General features: G+C 44.6%; 1 protein-coding gene across 1 annotated transcript in view; it reads right to left on the bottom strand.

The window, feature by feature from the left end:
- LOC311488728 (uncharacterized protein) overlaps window positions 1-25,837 on the bottom strand; it is a 37,013-nt gene that overhangs the window by 2,721 nt on the left and 8,455 nt on the right. The window contains exons 5-26 of the mRNA XM_084545579.1: window positions 24,285-24,352; window positions 24,032-24,197; window positions 18,580-18,686; window positions 18,228-18,491; window positions 18,026-18,152; window positions 14,748-14,882; window positions 13,871-14,680; window positions 13,454-13,812; window positions 13,292-13,370; window positions 13,128-13,205; window positions 12,322-12,468; window positions 12,136-12,245; window positions 10,760-10,901; window positions 10,502-10,686; window positions 10,402-10,412; window positions 9,894-10,277; window positions 2,982-4,102; window positions 1,272-2,900; window positions 1,091-1,201; window positions 500-961; window positions 308-430; window positions 64-216 (exon numbers count right to left, since the gene is read on the bottom strand). Of these exons, the coding sequence (XP_084401705.1) occupies window positions 64-216; window positions 308-430; window positions 500-961; window positions 1,091-1,201; window positions 1,272-2,900; window positions 2,982-4,102; window positions 9,894-10,277; window positions 10,402-10,412; window positions 10,502-10,686; window positions 10,760-10,901; window positions 12,136-12,245; window positions 12,322-12,468; window positions 13,128-13,205; window positions 13,292-13,370; window positions 13,454-13,812; window positions 13,871-14,680; window positions 14,748-14,882; window positions 18,026-18,152; window positions 18,228-18,491; window positions 18,580-18,686; window positions 24,032-24,197; window positions 24,285-24,352 (6,771 nt within the window). The remainder of the gene's footprint in view (window positions 1-63; window positions 217-307; window positions 431-499; window positions 962-1,090; window positions 1,202-1,271; window positions 2,901-2,981; window positions 4,103-9,893; window positions 10,278-10,401; window positions 10,413-10,501; window positions 10,687-10,759; window positions 10,902-12,135; window positions 12,246-12,321; window positions 12,469-13,127; window positions 13,206-13,291; window positions 13,371-13,453; window positions 13,813-13,870; window positions 14,681-14,747; window positions 14,883-18,025; window positions 18,153-18,227; window positions 18,492-18,579; window positions 18,687-24,031; window positions 24,198-24,284; window positions 24,353-25,837) is intronic.

Raw genomic sequence — 25,837 nt, 5'->3', positions numbered from 1 at the left:
TAGATTAGCTCTGCATCAAGCTCGTCTTCTCTGAGTCAAACGGACCAACCAGAGACACTCTACCTGGTCAGGATTAGACTCCGCCCCCAGGCTGTGCTCCTGCTGGTGAGCTCTCTGCCTGTAGCCAATCATAGCTGCCTCTGTTTGCTCCAGAGCCAATCGGACGCGGTCTCTGTCCGTCTCCAGCTCCTCCGTCCTCTGAGTCAGACAGTACACCTGAACAGGAAGTCACGATCAGACCCAGGTCAGGGGTCAGAGGTCAGGGGTCAGGGGTCAGAGGTCATCGGTCAGAGGAGGAAAGTCTTACCTCTGATTCTCTGAGCTGGAGCAGCCTCTGGATCTCCTCCTTTTCCTGACGCAGAGAAGACACCTCCTCCTCCTCCTCCTGCTCCTCCTCCTCCTCCTCCTCCTCCTGCTCTTCCTCCTCCTTCTGGCCAGGAAGTAAAGATCAGGTCTTAGATCAGGTTTTCAGAGTCTGGAGTGATTCTAGGAAACTCACCTCTCCTCCTCCTTCCTGTCTGTCCTTCACCTCCTGGTCTCCTCTCCTCCTCCTCCTCCTCCTCCTCCTCCATCCATCTGTCTCCTCCCTCGCTCTGAGAAGGTTCAGCTCGGTCTGGATCTCCTCCACCCTTGACCTCCACTCCTTCTCCACCTCCTCCTCTCTCCCCTTCAGTGCCTGGATCTCTGTGGAGAGAGCATTCAGCTTCACCTCCTGCTCCTCCTTCATGTCTGCAACTCTTCTCCTCCACCACTCCTCCGCCTCCTTCCTTTTCTCCTCTGCCTCCTCCAGCTCCTTCATCATCTCCCTCCTCCTCCTCTCCAAGGCCTTGGCTCTGGCTCTGAGCTCCTCCATCTCTCCACGTTTCTCCTCCACCTCCTTCTGGATGGTCTGCAGGTTCTCCACGTCCTCCTTCTTCTCCTTCAGAGTGCTCCTCAGATGCTCCCCCTCGGCATGGCTCTCCTAAACCATGGAGGATGAAGGAAACAGTGCAGGCTGTGGTTAGCTTAGCTTAGCTTAGTTTAGCATAAACGATGTGGATTATTATGGATTAGCACAGATTATTTTAGTTTAGGAGAGGAGGTGCTGTACCTGCAGGAGGTCTTTCAGCTTGGTCATCTCGTCCAGCGCCTCCCTCAGACCCTCCTTCATCTGCTGCTTCTGCTCCTCCTTCTGCTTCACCTCCTTCCTCAGGTCAGAGAGCTGCAACACAGAGTCCATGTTGAAATCAACATGCTAACATGCTAACATGCTAAGGACCATGTGACTATACCTGAGTCTCCATCGCCTCCTCCCTCCTCCTCCTCTCTGTGTGCACCTCCTCTCTGAGAGCCGTCACATCTTCTCTCCTCTTCATCAGCTCCTCCTGCACCTCCTCCCTCCTCCTCCTCTCTGTGTGCACCTCCTCTCTGAGAGCAGTCACATCTCCGCTCCTCTTCATCAGCTCCTCCTGCAGCTCCTTCTTCTCTCGTTGCTCCTTCTGCGCCTCCTCTGTGATGAACATCAACTCATTCCTTGTCATTCTCAGCTCCTCCTGCACCTCCTCCCTCCTCTCTGTGTGCACCTCCTCTCTGAGAGCCGTCACATCTTCTCTCTTCTTCAGCTCCTTCTTCTCTCGTTGCTCCTTCTGCACCTCCTCAGTGATGAATTTCAACTCATTCCTGGTCATTCTCAGCTCCTCCTGTATTTCCTCTACTCTCCTCTGCTCCTTCTGCACCTCCTCTCTCAGAGTCATCACATCTTCTCTCCTCTTCATCAACTCCTCCTGCACCTCCTTCTTCTCCCTTTCTTCCTTTTGAACCTCCTCTTTAAGTCTGGAAACCTCCATCTTGCTCCTCCTCAGCCCCTCCTGCATCTCCTCTCTGAGAGCTGCCACATCTTCTCTCCTCTTCATCAGCTCCTCCTGCGCCTCCTTCTTCTCCTTTTCTTCCTTCTGCGCCTCCTCTGTGATGAACATCAACTCATTCTTTGTCATTCTCAGCTCCTCCTGCACCTCCTCCCTCCTCCTCCTCTCTGTGTGCACCTCCTCTCTGAGAGCTGTAACATCTTCTCTCCTCTTCAACAGCTCCTTTTGCTCCTCCTCCCTCCTCCACTGCTCCTTTTGCACCTCCTCTTTGAGAACAATCAAGTCTTCTCTCCTCTTCATCAGCTCCTCCTGCGCCTCCTTCTTCTCCCTTTGCTCCTGTTGAACCTCCTGTTTAAGTTTAGAAAAATCCCTCTTGCTCCTCCTCAGCTCCTCCTGCAACACCTCCACCTGCCTCTCCTCCTCGCACCTCCTCAGCTCCTTTGACCTCCTCTGTTCAAGCTGCAGCTCCTCCTTGAGGGCTGTCACCTCCTGCTGCGCCTCCTTCTTGTCTTTTTGGTCCCGTTTCACCTCCTCTCTGAGAGCTGTCACCTCCTTCTCAGAACTGCTCAGCTTCGCCTGGATCTCCTCCTTCTCCTCTTGTTGCTTCACTAACTCCTCTCTAAGTGCAGACACCTCCTCTCTGAGAGCTGCCACCTCCTTCTCCCTCCTCCTCAGCTCTGTCTTCTCCTCCTCCAGCTGTAGATGGTGACTCCTCTTGGTCTCAACCAGCCTCTGTTGCTCCTCTTTCACTTCTTTCAGCTCATCCTCCAGCCTCCTCTTCTCCTCCTCTCTGGTCCTCAGCACCTCCTTTTGCTCCTCCATCTCCTTCTCCTTCCCTCTCAGATTCTCCTGCATTTCTGCCGTTACCTCCTCCAGTCTCCCGTTTTCCTCCTCCGTCCTCTTCACCTCCTCTCTCTGCCTCTTCACCTCCTCTTCCATTTCCTCCCATCTGTCCTCCAACCTCCTTCTCTCCTCCCTGGATCTCCTCAGCTCGTCCCTCTCGTCCTCCAGCTCCTCTGCACCCTCCCGCAGTTTCTCCTCCAGCCTCCTCTTCTCCTCCTCCACCTCCGTCAGTTTGTTGTTCAGCTTCCTCCTCCTTTCCTCCTCAGTTCTCCTCAGCGCCTCCATCTCTCTCACCTCCTCCTCCCTCTCCTCCAGTGTGGTCTTCAAGGTCTGCGCCTCCTCCTCTCTCTTTCTGAGGACATGGCTGAGCTTTGCCACCTCCCTCCCACTCTCCTCTGCCTTCTGCTGCCAGGCTTTCACCTCCTCCTCCAGCCTGCCGTTGACCTCCTCCCTTTCCCTGGCGCTCCTCCTCGCTCTTTCGCTCTCGGCCCGCGCCTCCTGCACCTCTTTGATCTGGGAGGAGATCCTGTTGTCTTTTTCTCCTCCCTCCCTCCTCTCCTTCTCCAGGAGTGCCTGGGTTTCCCTCAGCACCTCCTCCAGCTGCTCCTCCCTCACTTCCTTCTGCCTCAGTCTATGATTCACTTCTTCCCGCTCCCTCTCTCCTTCCTCCTCCCGCTCCTCCACCAGCTGGAGGCGCTGCTTCAACTCCTCCACCTCCTCCTCCCTCTCCCTCACGGCACTCATCTGTCGCTCCAGTCTGCGCTCCCTCCTCTCCACCTCCTCCTTCATCTCCTCCTGCTCCTCCTTGGCCACATTCAGCCTCAACTTCAGGAGCTCCACCTCCCCCACCTTCTCCTCCATCCTCCTCACCACTTCCTCCTTTTCCTCCATCAGTTTCTCCTTCTGTCTCCTTTCATTCTCCTGTGATTCGGAGGTCTCCCTCTTCAGTCTGTTCACCTCCTCCTCCACCTCTTCCACCCTCCTCCTCCATGCCTCCACCTCCTCCTCCATCTTCTCCTTCTCCTTCTCCAGTCTCTCTATCCGGTCACAGAGGGCCTCTAACTCTCCATCCCTCTGCACCTCCTCCTCCCTCAGCTTGACCTCCAGGTCCTCCTTCTCCTCCTTTGCTCGCTGTGTTTTCTCCATCATGAGGAGGATCTGAGCGTCCCTCTCCGTCACCTCCTCCATCAGTCCCTCCATACGCCTCCTCAGCACCTCCACCTCTCCGTCCCTCGTCCCCAGCTCCTCGCTCAGAGCCTCCCTCTCCCTCTGCCAGGCCTCCTTCTCCTCCTCCTCCTCTCTCATCCTCGTCCTCAGCTCCTCCATCTCTTCCTCACACCTCTGTCTCCTCCTCCTCTCGTCTCCTCTCCTCTCCTCCTCCCGCTGCAGCTCTGTCCTCAGACACTCCATCTCTCCTTCAGACAAAACAGCTCCATCGTTAATAATTCATCCATCCATTCATTAAAGGAATGAATGAATGAATGAATGGATGAACAGACTGATGAATGGATGAATGGATGAATGGATGAACAGACTGATGAATGAATGAATGGATGAACAGACTGGTGAATGGATGAATGAATGAATGAACAGACTGGTGAATGGATGAATGGATGAATGGATGAATGAATGAACAGACTGGTGAATGGATGAATGAATGAACAGACTGGTGAATGGATGAATGAATGAACAGACTGATGAATGGATGAATGGATGAATGAATGAACAGACTGGTGAATGGATGAATGAATGAACAGACTGATGAATGAATGAATGGATGAATGAATGAACAGACTGGTGAATGGATGAATGAATGAACAGACTGGTGAATGGATGAATGAATGAACAGACTGATGAATGAATGAATGGATGAATGAATGAACAGACTGGTGAATGGATGAATGGATGAACAGACTGGTGAATGGATGAATGGATGAACAGACTGATGAATGGATGAATGGATGAATGAATGAACAGACTGGTGAATGGATGAATGAATGAACAGACTGATGAATGAATGAATGGATGAATGAATGAACAGACTGGTGAATGGATGAATGAATGAACAGACTGGTGAATGGATGAATGAATGAACAGACTGATGAATGAATGAATGGATGAATGAATGAACAGACTGGTGAATGGATGAATGAATGAACAGACTGGTGAATGGATGAATGAATGAACAGACTGATGAATGAATGAATGGATGAATGAATGAACAGACTGGTGAATGGATGAATGAATGAATGAACAGACTGGTGAATGGATGAATGAATGAACAGACTGGTGAATGGATGAATGAATGAATGAACAGACTGGTGAATGGATGAATGAATGAACAGACTGGTGAATGGATGAATGGATGAATGGATGAACAGACTGGTGAATGGATGAATGGATGAACAGACTGGTGAATGGATGAATGGATGAACAGACTGGTGAATGGATGAATGGATGAATGAATGAACAGACTGGTGAATGGATGAATGAATGAATGAACAGACTGGTGAATGGATGAATGAATGAACAGACTGGTGAATGGATGAATGAATGAATGAATGAACAGACTGGTGAATGGATGAATGAATGAATGAACAGACTGGTGAATGGATGAATGAATGAACAGACTGGTGAATGGATGAATGGATGAATGGATGAACAGACTGGTGAATGGATGAATGAATGAACAGACTGGTGAATGGATGAATGGATGAACAGACTGGTGAATGGATGAATGGATGAACAGACTGGTGAATGGATGAATGAATGAATGAACAGACTGATGAATGGATGAACAGACTGGTGAATGGATGAATGAACAGACTGGTGAATGGATGAATGGATGAACAGACTGGTGAATGGATGAATGAATGAATGAACAGACTGATGAATGAATGAATGGATGAACAGACTGGTGAATGGATGAATGGATGAACAGACTGGTGAATGGATGAATGAATGAACAGACTGATGAATGAATGACTGGATGAATGAATGAACAGACTGGTGAATGGATGAATGAATGAATGAACAGACTGGTGAATGGATGAATGGATGAACAGACTGGTGAATGGATGAATGAATGAACAGACTGGTGAATGGATGAATGGATGAACAGACTGGTGAATGGATGAATGGATGAACAGACTGGTGAATGGATGAATGAATGAATGAACAGACTGATGAATGGATGAACAGACTGGTGAATGGATGAATGAACAGACTGGTGAATGGATGAATGGATGAACAGACTGGTGAATGGATGAATGAATGAATGAACAGACTGATGAATGAATGAATGGATGAACAGACTGGTGAATGGATGAATGAATGAACAGACTGGTGAATGGATGAATGAATGAACAGACTGATGAATGAATGAATGGATGAATGAATGAACAGACTGGTGAATGGATGAATGAATGAATGAACAGACTGGTGAATGGATGAATGAATGAACAGACTGGTGAATGGATGAATGAATGAATGAACAGACTGGTGAATGGATGAATGAATGAACAGACTGGTGAATGGATGAATGGATGAATGGATGAACAGACTGGTGAATGGATGAATGGATGAACAGACTGGTGAATGGATGAATGGATGAACAGACTGGTGAATGGATGAATGGATGAATGAATGAACAGACTGGTGAATGGATGAATGAATGAATGAACAGACTGGTGAATGGATGAATGAATGAACAGACTGGTGAATGGATGAATGAATGAATGAATGAACAGACTGGTGAATGGATGAATGAATGAATGAACAGACTGGTGAATGGATGAATGAATGAACAGACTGGTGAATGGATGAATGAATGAACAGACTGGTGAATGGATGAATGGATGAATGGATGAACAGACTGGTGAATGGATGAATGAATGAACAGACTGGTGAATGGATGAATGGATGAACAGACTGGTGAATGGATGAATGGATGAACAGACTGGTGAATGGATGAATGAATGAATGAACAGACTGATGAATGGATGAACAGACTGGTGAATGGATGAATGAACAGACTGGTGAATGGATGAATGGATGAACAGACTGGTGAATGGATGAATGAATGAATGAACAGACTGATGAATGAATGAATGGATGAACAGACTGGTGAATGGATGAATGGATGAACAGACTGATGAATGAATGAATGGATGAATGAATGAACAGACTGGTGAATGGATGAATGGATGAACAGACTGGTGAATGGATGAATGAATGAATGAATGAATGAACAGACTGATGAATGAATGAATGGATGAACAGACTGGTGAATGGATGAATGGATGAATGGATGAACAGACTGGTGAATGGATGAATGGATGAATGGATGAACAGACTGGTGAATGGATGAATGAATGAACAGACTGGTGAATGGATGAATGGATGAACAGACTGGTGAATGGATGGATGAATGAATGAATGAATGAATGAACAGACTGATGAATGAATGAATGGATGAACAGACTGGTGAATGGATGAATGGATGAATGGATGAACAGACTGGTGAATGGATGAATGGATGAATGGATGAACAGACTGGTGAATGGATGAATGGATGAACAGACTGGTGAATGGATGAATGGATGAATGGATGAACAGACTGGTGAATGGATGAATGGATGAATGGATGAACAGACTGGTGAATGGATGAATGGATGAATGGATGAACAGACTGGTGAATGGATGAATGGATGAACAGACTGGTGAATGGATGAATGGATGAACAGACTGGTGAATGGATGAATGGATGAATGGATGAACAGACTGGTGAATGGATGAATGGATGAACAGACTGATGAATGGATGAATGGATGAATGGATGAACAGACTGGTGAATGGATGAATGGATGAATGGATGAACAGACTGGTGAATGGATGAATGAATGAACAGACTGGTGAATGAATGAATGGATGAATGAACAGACTGGTGAATGAATGAATGAATGAACAGACTGGTGAATGAATGAATGAATGAATGAACAGACTGATGAATGAATGAATGAATGAACAGACTGGTGAATGGATGAATGAATGAACAGACTGATGAATGAATGAATGGATGAATGAATGAACAGACTGGTGAATGGATGAATGAATGAACAGACTGGTGAATGGATGAATGGATGAACAGACTGGTGAATGGATGAATGAATGAATGAATGAATGAATGAATGAACAGACTGATGAATGAATGAATGGATGAACAGACTGGTGAATGGATGAATGGATGAACAGACTGGTGAATGGATGAATGGATGAATGGATGAACAGACTGGTGAATGGATGAATGGATGAATGGATGAACAGACTGGTGAATGGATGAATGGATGAATGAATGAACAGACTGGTGAATGAATGGATGAATGAATGAACAGACTGGTGAATGAATGAATGGATGAATGAACAGACTGGTGAATGGATGAATGAATGAATGAACAGACTGGTGAATGGATGAATGAATGAACAGACTGGTGAATGGATGAATGGATGAATGGATGAACAGACTGGTGAATGGATGAATGGATGAATGGATGAACAGACTGGTGAATGGATGAATGGATGAATGGATGAACAGACTGGTGAATGGATGAATGAATGAACAGACTGGTGAATGAATGAATGGATGAATGAACAGACTGGTGAATGGATGAATGAATGAATGAACAGACTGGTGAATGGATGAATGAATGAACAGACTGGTGAATGGATGAATGAATGAATGAACAGACTGATGAATGAATGAATGGATGAACAGACTGGTGAATGGATGAATGGATGAACAGACTGGTGAATGGATGAATGGATGAATGAATGAACAGACTGGTGAATGAATGAATGGATGAATGGATGAACAGACTGGTGAATGGATGAATGGATGAACAGACTGATGAATGGGATGAATGAATGAACAGACTGGTGAATGAATGAATGGATGAACAGACTGATGAATGGATGAATGAATGAACAGACTGGTGAATGAATGAATGGATGAATGAACAGACTGGTGAATGGATGAATGAATGAATGAACAGACTGGTGAATGGATGAATGAATGAACAGACTGGTGAATGGATGAATGAATGGATGAATGAATGAACAGACTGATGAATGGATGAATGAATGAATGAACAAACTGGTGAATGAATGAATGAACAGACTGATGAATGGATGAATGAATGAACAGACTGGTGAATGAATGAATGAACAGACTGGTGAATGGATGAATGAATGAATGAACAGACTGGTGAATGGATGAACAGACTGGTGAATGGATGAATGAATGAACAGACTGGTGAATGGATGAATGAATGAATGAACAGACTGGTGAATGAATGAATGAACAGACTGGTGAATGAATGAATGAATGAATGAACAGACTGGTGAATGGATGAATGAATGAATGAACAGACTGGTGAATGGATGAATGAACAGACTGGTGAATGGATGAATGAACAGACTGGTGAATGGATGAATGAATGAACAGACTGGTGAATGGATGAATGAATGAATGAACAGACTGGTGAATGGATGAATGAATGAACAGACTGGTGAATGGATGAACAGACTGGTGAATGGATGAATGAATGAACAGACTGGTGAATGGATGAATGAATGAACAGACTGGTGAATGAATGAATGAATGAATGAACAGACTGGTGAATGAATGAATGAATGAACAGACTGGTGAATGGATGAATGAATGAATGAACAGACTGGTGAATGAATGAATGAACAGACTGGTGAATGGATGAATGAATGAATGAACAGACTGGTGAATGGATGAATGAATGAATGAATGGATGAATGAACAGACTGGTGAATGAATGAATGAATGAACAGACTGGTGAATGAATGAATGAATGAATGAATGAACAGACTGGTGAATGGATGAATGAATGAATGAATGAATGAATGAACAGACTGGTGAATGGATGAATGAACAGACTGGTGAATGAATGAATGAATGAACAGACTGGTGAATGGATGAATGAACAGACTGGTGAATGAATGGATGAATGAACAGACTGGTGAATGAATGAATGAATGAACAGACTGATGGATGGATGAATGAATGAATGAACAGACTGATGAATGGATGAATGAATGAACAGACTGATGAATGGATGAATGAATGAACAGACTGGTGAATGGATGAATGAATGAACAGACTGGTGAATGGATGAATACCCAGTAGTGTGGTCTTGGCCTGCTGCAGGGTGGAGATGGTGGTGTTGAGCTGGAACGTGTCCACCTGAGACTGAGACGTGAGGTGGTGCTGGAGACTGAGCTGCTGGCGGAGAGACACCGACAGAGACCTGAGAGAGACAGAGACAGACAGAGACAAACAGAGACAGAGAGAGACAGAGACAGAGACAGAGAGAGAGACAGACAGAGACAGAGAGACAGAGAGAGAGACAGAGACAGAGACACAGAGAGAGAGACAGACAGAGACAAACAGAGACAGAGAGAGACAGAGACAGAGAGAGAGACACAGAGAGAGACACAGAGAGACAGAGACAGAGACACAGAGAGAGAGAGAGAGACAGACAGACAGAGACAGAGACAAAGAGACTCAAACTAAATATTATTAAGACAAGACTAAAATGTTATTGTTTGAATCTCTGTCCTGTGATTGGATAAGGGCCATTAGCCTGATCTCAGTTAGCGTTAGCTACCAGAGCTAGCTAGCTGCTACTAGCCCTGTGGCTACAGGTGAGGAGGCTAATATATAAAGCAGTTAGACTGTGACTGAGGCTGAATCAAAGATGGCCGCCAACATTAACTCTGGTTCTTACCTGAGCTCCTGGAGCTCCTCCTCCAGCTGCTCCCTGTGTCTCTGCTGCTCCTCCTGCTGCCTCCTGCTCTCTCTCTGCTGCTCCTCCTGCTGCCTCTCCATCTTCTCCTTCTCCTCCTCCAGCTTCCTCAGTTGCTCCTGCACCTCCTTCAGCTCCTCATGCACTGAAGCATGCTGGGAGTTTATCTGAGAAGCACATTATGACACATCAGACAGGTCTGTATGTGATGCTGTCACATGACCATCACCTCCTCTTTACCTCCTCCAGCTGCTGCTCTTCCCTCCGTCTCTCCTCTACTAAGGAGGACAATTCTCTCTCCTTCTCCTCCACTACTCTCTCCATCTCCGTCTCTCGCTCCATCAGCTGACGGATGACATCGGCCTCCGCCTCTTTCTGCACTCTGACAACACCAAGGAAACAAAACACATCATCTGACAATCTGGATTAAATGTCAGTGATGAGGATTAAAGGCTTGACATTCTGGATTAAAGGGGTTGACATTCTGGATTAAAGGGCTGACATTCTGGATTAAATGTTAGTGACGAGGATTAAAGGGTTGACATTCTGGATTAAAGGGGTGACATTCTGGATTAAAGGGCTGACATTCTGGATTAAATGTTAGTGACGAGGATTAAAGGGTTGACATTCTGGATTAAAGGGCTGACATTCTGGATTAAATCTTAGTGATGAGGATTAAATGGTTGACATTCTGGATTAAAAGGCTGACATTCTGGATTAAATTGTTGACATTCTGGATTAAAGGTTAGTAATGTGGATTAAAGGGCTGACATTCTGGATTAAATCTTAGTGATGAGGATTAAATGGTTGACATTCTGGATTAAAGGGCTCACATTCTGGATTAAATGTTAGTGACGATTATTAAAGGGTTGACATTCTGGATTAAAGGGCTGACATTCTGGATTAAAGGGTTGACATTCTGGATTAAATTGTTGACATTCTGGATTAAAGGGCTCACATTCTGGATTAAATGTTAGTGACGAGGATTAAAGGGTTGACATTCTGGATTAAATGTTAGTGACGAGGATTAAAGGGTTGACATTCTGGATTAAAGGGCTGACATTCTGGATTAAATTTTAGTGATGAGGATTAAATGGTTGACATTCCGGATTAAATTGTTGACATTCTGGATTAAAGGGCTGACATTCTGGATTAAATCTTAGTGATGAGGATTAAATGGTTGACATTCTGGATTAAAAGGCTGACATTCTGGATTAAATTGTTGACATTCTGGATTAAAGGTTAGTAATGTGGATTAAAGGGCTGACATTCTGGATTAAATCTTAGTGATGAGGATTAAATGGTTGACATTCTGGATTAAAGGGCTCACATTCTGGATTAAATGTTAGTGACGATTATTAAAGGGTTGACATTCTGAATTAAATGGCTCACATTCTGGATTAAAGGGCTGACATTCTGGATTAAATTTTAGTGATGAGGATTAAAGGGTTGACATTCTGGATTAAATTGTTGACATTCTGGATTAAAGGGCTCACATTCTGGATTAAATGTTAGTGACGAGAATTAAAGGGTTGACATTCTGGATTAAAGGGTTGACATTCTGGATTAAATGTTAGTGATGAGGATTAAAGGGTTGACATTCTGGATCAACTCACCTCTGCTGGCTACAGTCCATCTCCAGGGTTTTGACTTGTGTCTGGAGAGAGTTGACCTCTGACCTCAGAGTGTCCAGCTGTGACTGGCTGTTGGACAGCTGTCCCTGCAGCTGGAAACACATGGACATGATGAGTCCTGCCCTGGAGCCTTTGAGCCAGGGAGTGTCTCTGAGACAACGGTGGTACCTGCAGCAGCTGTTGGTTCAACTCCTTCTTATCTGAGGCCAGAGATGAGTTCAGGGCGGCCATCTTGTCCAGAGCTGTCCGTCCCTCGTCCACCTCCCACCTCAGTACACTCTCAGAGGACGTGAGACGCATGAGACTCTCCCTGGACTGAGGACAGAGACTTTTATTGTGACAGTCTACTCCAGGTTTTATTGTGAAGGTCTACTCCAGGTTTTATTGTGAAGGTCTACTCCAGGTTTTATTGTGAAGGTCTACTCTAAGGTTTTATTGTGAAGGTCTACTCTAAGGTTTTATTGTGAAGGTCTACATCAGGTTTTATTGTGAAGGTCTACTCTAAGGTTTTATCGTGAAGGTCTACTCCAGGTTTTATTGTGAAGGTCTACATCAGGTTTTATTGTGAAGGTCTACTCTAAGGTTTTATTGTGAAGGTCTACTCTAAGGTTTTATTGTGAAGGTCTACATCAGGTTTTATTGTGAAGGTCTACTCTAAGGTTTTATCGTGAAGGTCTACTCCAGGTTTTATTGTGAAGGTCTACTCCAGGTTTTATTGTGAAGGTCTACTCTAAGGTTTTATTGTGAAGGTCTACTCTAAGGTTTTATTGTGAAGGTCTACTCCAGGTTTTATTGTGAAGGTCTACTCCAGGTTTTATTGTGAAGGTCTACTCCAGGTTTTATCGTGAAGGTCTACTCTAAGGTTTTATTGTGAAGGTCTACTCTAAGGTTTTATTGTGAAGGTCTACATCAGGTTTTATTGTGAAGGTCTACTCCAGGTTTTATTGTGAAGGTCTACTCCAGGACACCTGTACCTTGTGTAGGGCGTCTCTGGCCTCGGCAGCTGCTTCTTCTGCTTTCTGATTGTCCAATTGCTGTCTCTCCAGTGCCGCCTGCAGGACGACAGGAGGACAAAGGGTTATGTTGAGCTCTGTGGGACATCGTAGTTTAATCTGAGACGTCTTCACAGAGTTTCTACCTTCAGACTCTGGATCTCTAGTCGATGAGAAGTTTCTCTCTCTGACACCTGGATGTTTTCCAGCAGATCAGTCTCAGCTCTGAAACACAACCAGTAGAGGACAATGTAGGACAGGAGAGGACAATACAGGACAATACAGGACAGTAGAGGACAGTGAAGTACCGTTGGTGTATCTGTGTCTCCAGCTCTCTGTTCCTGTCCTCCTGTCTGTCTCTCTCTGTCCTCAGTCTGTCATTGTCTCTCTTCAGCTCCTCCAGCTGCTGACGTAGAGAAGACGTCTCCTCCTTCTCCCTGAGAAGCCCATGTCCACGAGTCACATGATCCACCCCACGTCCACCTGTGTACCTGTGTGTGTACTGTGTTGTGTACCTGAGTGTGTACTGTGTTGTGTACCTGTGTGTGTACTGTGTTGTGTATTGTGTTGTGTACCTGTGTAGCTCCAACTGTGTGCTGTGTGTGTATTGTGTTGTGTACCTGTGTGTGTATTGTGTTGTGTAACTGTGTGTGTATTGTGTTGTGTACCTGTGTGTGTATTGTGTTGTGAAACTGTGTGTGTACTGTGCTGTGGACCTGTGTGTGTATTGTGTTGTGTACCTGTGTGTGTACTGTGTTGTGTATTGTGTTGTGTACCTGTGTGTGTACTGTGTTGTGGACCTGTGTGTGTATTGTGTTGTGTACCTGTGTGTGTACTGTGTTGTGTATTGTGTTGTGTACCTGTGTGTGTACTGTGTTGTGTATTGTGTTGTGTACCTGTGTGTGTACTGTGTTGTGTATTGTGTTGTGTACCTGTGTGTGTACTGTGTTGTGGACCTGTGTGTGTATTGTGTTGTGTACCTGTGTGTGTACTGTGTTGTGTATTGTGTTGTGTACCTGTGTGTGTACTGTGTTGTGGACCTGTGTGTGTATTGTGTTGTGTACCTGTGTGTGTACTGTGTTGTGTATTGTGTTGTGTACCTGTGTGTGTACTGTGTTGTGGACCTGTGTGTGTATTGTGTTGTGTACCTGTGTGTGTACTGTGTTGTGTATTGTGTTGTGTACCTGTGTAGCTCCAGCTGTGTGCTGTGTGTGTATTGTGTTGTGTACCTGTGTGTGTATTGTGTTGTGTACCTGTGTGTGTATTGTGTTGTGTACCTGTGTGTGTATTGTGTTGTGAAACTGTGTGTATTGTGTTGTGTACCTGTGTGTGTACTGTGTTGTGGACCTGTGTGTGTATTGTGTTGTGTACCTGTGTGTGTACTGTGTTGTGTATTGTGTTGTGTACCTGTGTAGCTCCAGCTGTGTGCTGTGTGTGTGTGCGTCCAGCCTCTGGTTGTCCTCCTCCAGATGTTCCAGTTGTAGCTGCAGAGACGTCGTGTCCTCTCTGAGGCGTCGTGCTGTAAGCTCCGCCCCCTGAAGACACAGACTCAGTGAGACTTCTGTGACCTTTGACCTGCAGCGTTCAGAGTCAGTCACTGACCTGCAGTTCCTCGTGTCTCCACTGGAGGACACTCTCAGCCTGAGACAGGACAGACAGCAGAGAGGACAGATCCAGGCTGAGGACGCTGTCCGTGGAGACGCTCAGAGGACGCCCACTGCTCATCAGGACCCTGGACTGGACACAGAGACACAGTCACTGCTTCACCCACAGCTACAGTTACACCTGAGACCACACCTGTAACTACACCTGAGACCACACCCAGAAGTACACCTGAGACCACACCCAGAACTACAGCTGTAACTACACCTGTAACTACACCTGAGACCACACCCAGAACTACACCTGTAACTACACCTGAGACCACACCTAGAACTACACCTGAGACCACACCCAGAACTACACCTGAGACCACACCCAGAAGTACACCTGAGACCACACCCAGAACTACACCTGTAACTACACCTGAGACCACACCCAGAACTACACCTGTAACTACACCTGAGACCACACCCAGAAGTACACCTGAGACCACACCCAGAACTACAGCTGTAACTACACCTGTAACTACACCTGAGACCACACCCAGAACTACACCTGTAACTACACCTGAGACCACACCTAGAACTACACCTGAGACCACACCCAGAACTACACCTGAGACCACACCCAGAAGTACACCTGAGACCACACCCAGAACTACACCTGTAACTACACCTGAGACCACACCCAGAACTACACCTGAGACCACACCTGTAACTACACCTGAGACCACACCTGAGACCACACCTGTAACTACACCTGAGACCACACCCAGAACTACACCTGAGACCACACCCAGAACTACACCTGTAACTACACCTGTAACTACACCTGAGACCACACCCAGAACTACACCTGTAACTACACCTGAGACCACACCCAGAAGTACACCTGAGACCACACCTGTAACTACACCTGAGACCACACCCAGAACTACAGCTGTAACTACACCTGTAACTACACCTGAGACCACACCCAGAACTACACCTGTAACTACACCTGAGACCACACCTAGAACTACACCTGAGACCACACCCAGAACTACACCTGAGACCACACCCAGAAGTACACCTGAGACCACACCCAGAACTACACCTGTAACTACACCTGAGACCACACCCAGAACTACACCTGTAACTACACCTGAGACCACACCTAGAACTACACCTGAGACCACACCCAGAACTACACCTGAGACCACACCCAGAACTACACCTGAGACCACACCCAGAACTACACCTGTAACTACACCTGAGACCACACCCAGAAGTACACCTGAGACCACACCTGTAACTACACCTGAGACCACACCCAGAACTACAGCTGTAACTACACCTGTAACTACACCTGAGACCACACCCAGAACTACACCTGTAACTACACCTGAGACCACACCTAGAACTACACCTGAGACCACACCCAGAACTACACCTGAGACCACACCCAGAAGTACACCTGTAACTACACCTGAGACCACACCCAGAACTACACCTGTAACTACACCTGAGACCACACCTAGAACTACACCTGAGACCACACCCAGAACTACACCTGAGACCACACCCAGAAGTACACCTGAGACCACACCCAGAACTACACCTGTAACTACACCTGAGACCACACCCAGAACTACACCTGTAACTACACCTGTAACTACACCTCAGACCACACCCAGAACTACACCTGTAATTACACCTGAGACCACACCCAGAACTACACCTGAGACCACACCTGTAACTACACCTGAGACCACACCTGAGACCACACCTGTAACTACACCTGAGACAACACCCTGAACTACACCTGAGACCACACCCAGAACTACACCTGTAACTACACCTGTAACTACACCTGAGACCACACCCAGAACTACACCTGTAATTACACCTGAGACCACACCCAGAACTACACCTGAGACCACACCTGTAACTACACCTGAGACCACACCTGTAACTACACCTGAGACAACACCCTGAACTACACCTGAGACCACACCCAGAACTACACCTGTAACTACACCTGTAACTACACCTGAGACCACACCCAGAACTACACCTGTAACTACACCTGAGACCATACCCAGAACTACACCTGAGATCACAACCAGAACTACACCTGTAACTACACCTGAGACCACACCCAGAACTACACCTGAGACCACACCCAGAACTACACCTGAGACCACACCTGTAACTACACCTGAGACCACACCTGTAACTACACCTGAGGCCACACCCGTAACTACACCTGAGACCACACCCAGAACTACACCTGAGACCACACCCAGAACTACACCTGGAACTACACCTGGAACTAAACCTGAGACCACACCCAGGACTACACCTGAGACCACACCTAGAACTACACCTGGAACTACACCTGAGACCACACCCAGAACTACACCTGTAACTACACCTGTGACTACACCTGAGACCACACCTGAGACCACACCTGTAACCACACCTGTGACTACACCTGAGACCACACCTGAGACCACACCTGTAACCACACATGAGACCACACCTAGAACTACACCTGTAACTACACCTGAGACCACACCCAGAAAAACACCTGGAGCTACACCTGAGACCACACCTAGAACTACACCTGAGACCACACCCAGAACTACACCTGAGACCACACCCAGAACTACACCTGAGACCACACCTAGAACTACACCTGAGACCACACCCAGAACTACACCTGAGACCACACCTAGAACTACACCTGAGACCACACCCAGAACTACACCTGAGACCACACCTAGAACGACACCTGAGACCACACCCAGAACTACACCTGAGACCACACCTAGAACTACACCTGAGACCACACCCAGAACTACACCTGAGACCACACCTAGAACGACACCTGAGACCACACCCAGAACTACACCTGAGACTACACCTGAGACCACACCCAGAACTACACCTGAGACCACACCTAGAACTACACCTGAGACCACACCCAGAACTACACCTGAGACCACACCTGAGACCACACCCAGAACTACACCTGAGACCACACCTAGAACTACACCTGAGACCACACCTAGAACTACACCTGAGACCACACCCAGAACTACACCTGAGACCACACCTGAGACCACACCTGAGACCACACCTGTAACTACACCTGAGACCACACCTGTAACTACACCTGAGACCACACCTGAGACCACACCTGTAACTACACCGGTAACTACACCGGTAACTACACCTGTAACTACACCTGCAGCTCCTTGAAGGAGCACAGTGTAGGAGGAGGAGCTGACTCACCAGTCTGATGACAGCCTGACTGACAGACTGGAGGCTCCTCTCTGCTTCCCTCTGTCTCTCCACCTCCTTCTCTCTCTCCTCCCTCTGACTGGACTCAGCCTGCAGTGAGCGAGAGAGCTCCTCCACCCTGAACGAGAGAGTGAGAGGGAGGTGATGAGTATGAACCTCCACCTCCTGAACCATACCTGAGGAGAAACCTTACCGCTGCTGCAGCTGTGAAAGTTCTCTCTCCTTCTCCTCCTGCCTCTCCTCCTCCTTCAGCTCCTCCAAGGAGAAGGTCCCTAGGGTGGAGGAAGAGATGAGAGGAGGTGCAGAGGAGTCCGCAGGAGGGAGGAGCAGCGTGGAGGACAAAGAGGAGGACTCGTTTTGAGGAGCGGAGAGTCTCAGGGAGGAGGAGACGGACTCACAGGAGGAGAGGAGAGAGGAGGAGAGACGACAGAACTCTGCCCTGAGCTGCCACAGGTCCCTGCAGACGGACCAATCAGAGATCAGACAGTGGTCAGCTGAGCCCCGGTGACACAGGTGGATGTCTCTGATTGGTTACATGACCGTACCTGTCTGCAGCTGTTTTCACTGTGTGACAGTGTCGTCTCAGAGCGACCACGGACCTCCACACCGACATGAGCTGGACCTGGTTCTGCCCCGCTGGACCGGACCGGACCTCCACACAGTAACACACACATTAACACAATAACACACACAGTAACACACACAGTAACACACAATAACACACACAGTAACACACACATTAACACACACAGTAACACACACATTAACACACAATAACACACACAGTAACACACACAGTAACACACAGTAACACACACATTAACACACAATAACACACACAGTAACACACACAGTAACACACAGTAACACACACATTAACACAATAACACACACAGTAACACACACAGTAACACACAATAACACACACAGTAACACACACATTAACACACAGTAACACACAGTAACACACAGTAACACACACATTAACACACAGTAACACACAGTAACACACAGTAACACACACAGTAACACACACATTAACACACAATAACACACAGTAACACACACAGTAACACACAATAACACACACAGTAACACACACATTAACACACAATAACACACATTAACACACACAGTAACACACAGTAACACACACATTAACACACAGTAACACACACAGTAACAAACACATTAACACACAGTAACACACAGTAACACACACAGTAACACACACATTAACACACAATAACACACACAGTAACACACACATTAACACACACATTAACACACAGTAACACACACTAACACACACAGTAACACACACAGTAACAAACACATTAACACACAGTAACACACACAGTAACAAACACATTAACACACAGTAACACACAGTAACACACACAGTAACACACACAGTAACACACACATTAACACACAATAACACACACTAACACACAATAACACACACAGTAACACACACATTAACACACAATAACACACACTAACACACACAGTAACACACACATTAACACACAATAACACACACTAACACACACAGTAACACACACATTAACACACAGTAACACACAGTAACACACACAGTAACACACACATTAACACACAATAACACACACTAACACACACAGTAACACACACATTAACACACAGTAACACACAGTAACACACACAGTAACACACACATTAACACACAATAACACACACTAACACACACAGTAACACACACATTAACACACACATTAACACACACAGTAACACACACATTAACACAATAACACACAGTAACACACACAGTAACACACACAGTAACACACAATAACACACACATTAACACACAGTAACACACACATTAACACAATAACACACACATTAACACACATTAACACACAGTAACACACACAGTAACACACAGTAACACACAATAACACACACAGTAACACACACAGTAACACACAATAACACACACATTAACACACATTAACACACAATAACACACACAGTAACACACACAGTAACACACAATAACACACACATTAACACACATTAACACACAGTAACACAATAACACACAGTAACACACACATTAACACACACAGTAACACACACATTAACACACACAGTAACACACACATTAACACAATAACACACAGTAACACACACAGTAACACACACAGTAACACACAATAACACACACATTAACACACAGTAACACACACATTAACACAATAACACACAGTAACACACACAGTAACACACACAGTAACACAATAACACACAATAACACACACAGTAACACACACATTAACACACATTAACACACACAGTAACACACAATAACACACAGTAACACACATTAACACACACAGTAACACACAGTAACACACAATAACACACATTAACACACAGTAACACACAATAACACACAGTAACACACACAGTAACACAATAACACACAGTAACACACAGTAACACACAATAACACACAGTAACACACACAGTAACACAATAACACACAGTAACACACACAGTAACACACAGTAACACAAACATTAACACACACATTAACACACACAGTAACACACAATAACACACATTAACACACAGTAACACACAGTAACACACAATAACACACAGTAACACACACAGTAACACAATAACACACAGTAACACACACAGTAACACACAGTAACACAAACATTAACACACACATTAACACACACAGTAACACACAGTAACACACAATAACACACATTAACACACAGTAACACACACAGTAACACACACAGTAACACACACATTAACACACAATAACACACAGTAACACACACAGTAACACACAGTAACACACACTAACACACACAGTAACACACACATTAACACACATTAACACACAGTAACACACACAGTAACACACACAGTAACACACAATAACACACATTAACACACAGTAACACACACAGTAACACACACATTAACACACATTAACACACAGTAACACACACAGTAACACACACAGTAACACACATTAACACACAGTAACACACAGTAACACACACAGTAACACACACAGTAACACACAATAACACACATTAACACACACATTAACACACAGTAACACACACAGTAACACACACTAACACACACAGTAACACACACATTAACACACAGTAACACACATTAACACACATTAACACACACAGTAACACACACAGTAACACACATTAACACACAATAACACACAGTAACACACACAGTAACACACACTAACACACACAGTAACACACACATTAACACACATTAACACACAGTAACACACAGTAACACACACAGTAACACACACAGTAACACACATTAACACACAGTAACACACAGTAACACACATTAACACACAGTAACACACAGTAACACACACATTAACACACATTAACACACAGTAACACACAGTAACACACATTACACACAGTAACACACAGTAACACACACACATTAACACACACACATTAACACACACACACATTAACACACATTAACACACACACACATTAACACACATTAACACACAGTAACACACAGTAACACACATTACACACAGTAACACACAGTAACACACACACATTAACACACACACAGTAACACACAGTAACACACAGTAACACACACACAGTAACACACACACATTAACACACACACATTACCACAGTAACACAGTAACACACACACAGTAACACACAGTAACACACACACATTACCACAGTAACACAGTAACACACACACAGTAACACACAGTAACACACACACAGTAACACACAGTAACACACAGTAACACACAGTAACACACACACATTACCACAGTAACACACATTAACACACAGTAACACACACACATTAACACACACACATTAACACACATTAACACACAGTAACACAGTAACACACACACATTAACACACACACATTAACACACACATTAACACACAGTAACACACACACATTAACACACACACAGTAACACACACACAGTAACACACAGTAACACACATTAACACACACACATTAACACACAGTAACACACAGTAACACACACACATTAACACACACATTAACACACACACACATTAACACACACACACATTAACACACAGTAACACACAGTAACACACACACATTAACACACACACAATCACACACACACATTAACACACACACACATTAACACACAGTAACACACACACATTACCACAGTAACACAGTAACACACACACACAGTAACACACAGTAACACACAGTAACACACAGTAACACACACACAGTAACACACACACATTACCACAGTAACACAGTAACACACACACACATTACCACAGTAACACAGTAACACACAGTAACACACAGTAACACACAGTAACACACACACAGTAACACACACACATTACCACAGTAACACAGTAACACACACACATTACCACAGTAACACAGTAACACACACACACATTACCACAGTAACACAGTAACACACACACAGTAACACACAGTAACACACAGTAACACACACACATTAACACACAGTAACACACACACATTAACACAGTAACACAGTAACACACACACACATTACCACAGTAACACAGTAACACACACACACATTACCACAGTAACACAGTAACACACACACAGTAACACACAGTAACACACAGTAACACACAGTAACACACACACAGTAACACACAGTAACACACACACATTAACACACAGTAACACAGTAACACACACACAGTAACACACAGTAACACACAGTAACACACATTAACACACATTAACACACACACAGTAACACACACACATTACCACAGTAACACACATTAACACACAGTAACACACACACATTAACACACACACATTAACACACATTAACACACAGTAACACAGTAACACACACACATTAACACACACACATTAACACACACACATTAACACACACACATTAACACACATTAACACACAGTAACACACACACATTAACACACACACAGTAACACACACACAGTAACACACAGTAACACACATTAACACACACACATTAACACACAGTAACACACAGTAACACACACACATTAACACACACACATTAACACACATTAACACACAGTAACACACAGTAACACACACACATTAACACACATTAACACACAGTAACACAGTAACACACACACAGTAACACACACACAGTAACACACAGTAACACACAGTAACACACACACATTAACACACAGTAACACACAGTAACACACACACATTAACACACACACATTAACACACAGTAACACACACACATTAACACACACACACAGTAACACACACACAATAACACACAGTAACACACATTAACACACACACATTAACACACAGTAACACACAGTAACACACACACAGTAACACACACACATTAACACACATTAACACACATTAACACACATTAACACACACACATTAACACACACACAGTAACACACACACAGTAACACACAGTAACACACATTAACACACACACATTAACACACAGTAACACACAGTAACACACACACAGTAACACACAGTAACACACAGTAACACACACACATTAACACACACACATTAACACACATTAACACACAGTAACACAGTAACACACACACATTAACACACACACACATTAACACACACACATTAACACACATTAACACACAGTAACACACACACATTAACACACAGTAACACACAGTAACACACACACATTACCACAGTAACACACATTAACACACACACATTAACACACAGTAACACACACACATTAACACACAGTAACACACAGTAACACACACACATTAACACACATTAACACACAGTAACACACAGTAACACACAGTAACACACACACATTACCACATTAACAGGTGTGAACTAAAGGCGGCTCAGTGAGAACCACCTGTCAATCAAACAGACCTCCTCCTGTCTCTGCCAGTCAGCCTCCCTCTGCCCCGCCTCCTCCGTGGCTCTTGTCCAATCAGCCGTCAGCTTCTGGAGGCGGTCCCTCAGGTCCTGGTTGTCCTGCTCTGATTGGCTGAGCTGCTGTCGGAGCAGAGCGTTGGTGTCGGCCAGACCGACGGACCTGGACATAAACACACATGCTGGTTACACACACACACACACACACACACACACGTCCTCACAACATCAGCTAAACATGTTGACACACCTCTGCTGTTCCTCCTCCAGCCTGATGAGGGCGCCCTCCAGAGAGTCGCTGTGTTCATCCCTGATCCTCTGCTCCACCAGACACACAACAACACAACAACACACAGTAGTAGTACTGTAGTAGTGGTACTGTAGTAGTAGTAGTGGTACTGTAGTAGTAGTAGTACTGTAGTAGTAGTAGTGGTACTGTAGTAGTAGTACTGAAATAGTAGTAGTAGTAGTAGTAGTACTGTAGTAGTAGTACTGAAATAGTAGTAGTAGTAGTAGTAGTACTGTAGTAGTAGTAGTAGTAGTACTGTAGTAGTAGTGTAGTAGTAGCAGTAGTAGTAGTAGTGGTACTGCAGTAGTAGTGTAGTAGTAGCAGTAGTAGTAGTAGTAGTAGTAGTACTGTAGTAGTAGTAGTAGTAGTAGTAGTACTGAAATAGTAGTAGTAGTAGTAGTAGTACTGTAGTAGTAGTGGTACTGTAGTAGTAGTAGTAGTACTGTAGTAGTAGTACTGTAGTAGTAGTAGTGGTACTGTAGTAGTAGTAGTACTGTAGTAGTACTGTAGTAGTAGTAGTAGTAGTACTGTAGTAGTAGTACTGTAGTAGTAGTAGTGGTACTGTAGTAGTAGTAGTAGTAGTAGTAGTACTGTAGTAGTGGTACTGTAGTAGTAGTAGTGGTACTGTAGTAGTAGTACTGAAATAGTAGTAGTAGTAGTACTGTAGTAGTAGTACTGAAATAGTAGTAGTAGTAGTAGTAGTACTGTAGTAGTACTGTAGTAGTAGTGTAGTAGTAGTAGTGGTACTGCAGTAGTAGTGTAGTAGTAGCAGTAGTAGTAGTAGTAGTAGTAGTACTGTAGTAGTAGTAGTAGTAGTAGTAGTACTGAAATAGTAGTAGTAGTAGTAGTAGTACTGTAGTAGTAGTGGTACTGTAGTAGTAGTGGTACTGTAGTAGTAGTAGTACTGTAGTAGTACTGTAGTAGTAGTACTGTAGTAGTAGTACTGTAGTAGTAGTAGTGGTACTGTAGTAGTAGTAGTAGTAGTAGTAGTACTGTAGTAGTGGTACTGTAGTAGTAGTAGTGGTACTGTAGTAGTAGTACTGAAATAGTAGTAGTAGTAGTAGTAGTACTGTAGTAGTAGTACTGAAATAGTAGTAGTAGTAGTAGTAGTACTGTAGTAGTAGTAGTAGTAGTACTGTAGTAGTAGTGTAGTAGTAGCAGTAGTAGTAGTAGTGGTACTGCAGTAGTAGTGTAGTAGTAGCAGTAGTAGTAGTAGTAGTAGTAGTACTGTAGTAGTAGTAGTAGTAGTAGTAGTACTGAAATAGTAGTAGTAGTAGTAGTAGTACTGTAGTAGTAGTGGTACTGTAGTAGTAGTAGTAGTACTGTAGTAGTAGTACTGTAGTAGTAGTAGTGGTACTGTAGTAGTAGTAGTACTGTAGTAGTACTGTAGTAGTAGTAGTAGTAGTACTGTAGTAGTAGTACTGTAGGAGTAGTACTGCAGTAGTAGTAGTAGTAGTAGTAGTACTGTAGTAGTGGTACTGTAGTAGTAGTAGTGGTACTGTAGTAGTAGTACT

The sequence above is a fragment of the Chelon labrosus genome (genome assembly GCF_963514085.1).
Source record: "Chelon labrosus genome assembly, chromosome: 5".
NCBI classification, from domain to species: Eukaryota; Metazoa; Chordata; class Actinopteri; order Mugiliformes; family Mugilidae; genus Chelon; species Chelon labrosus.
This window is presented reverse-complemented; position numbering and strand designations above follow the sequence as displayed.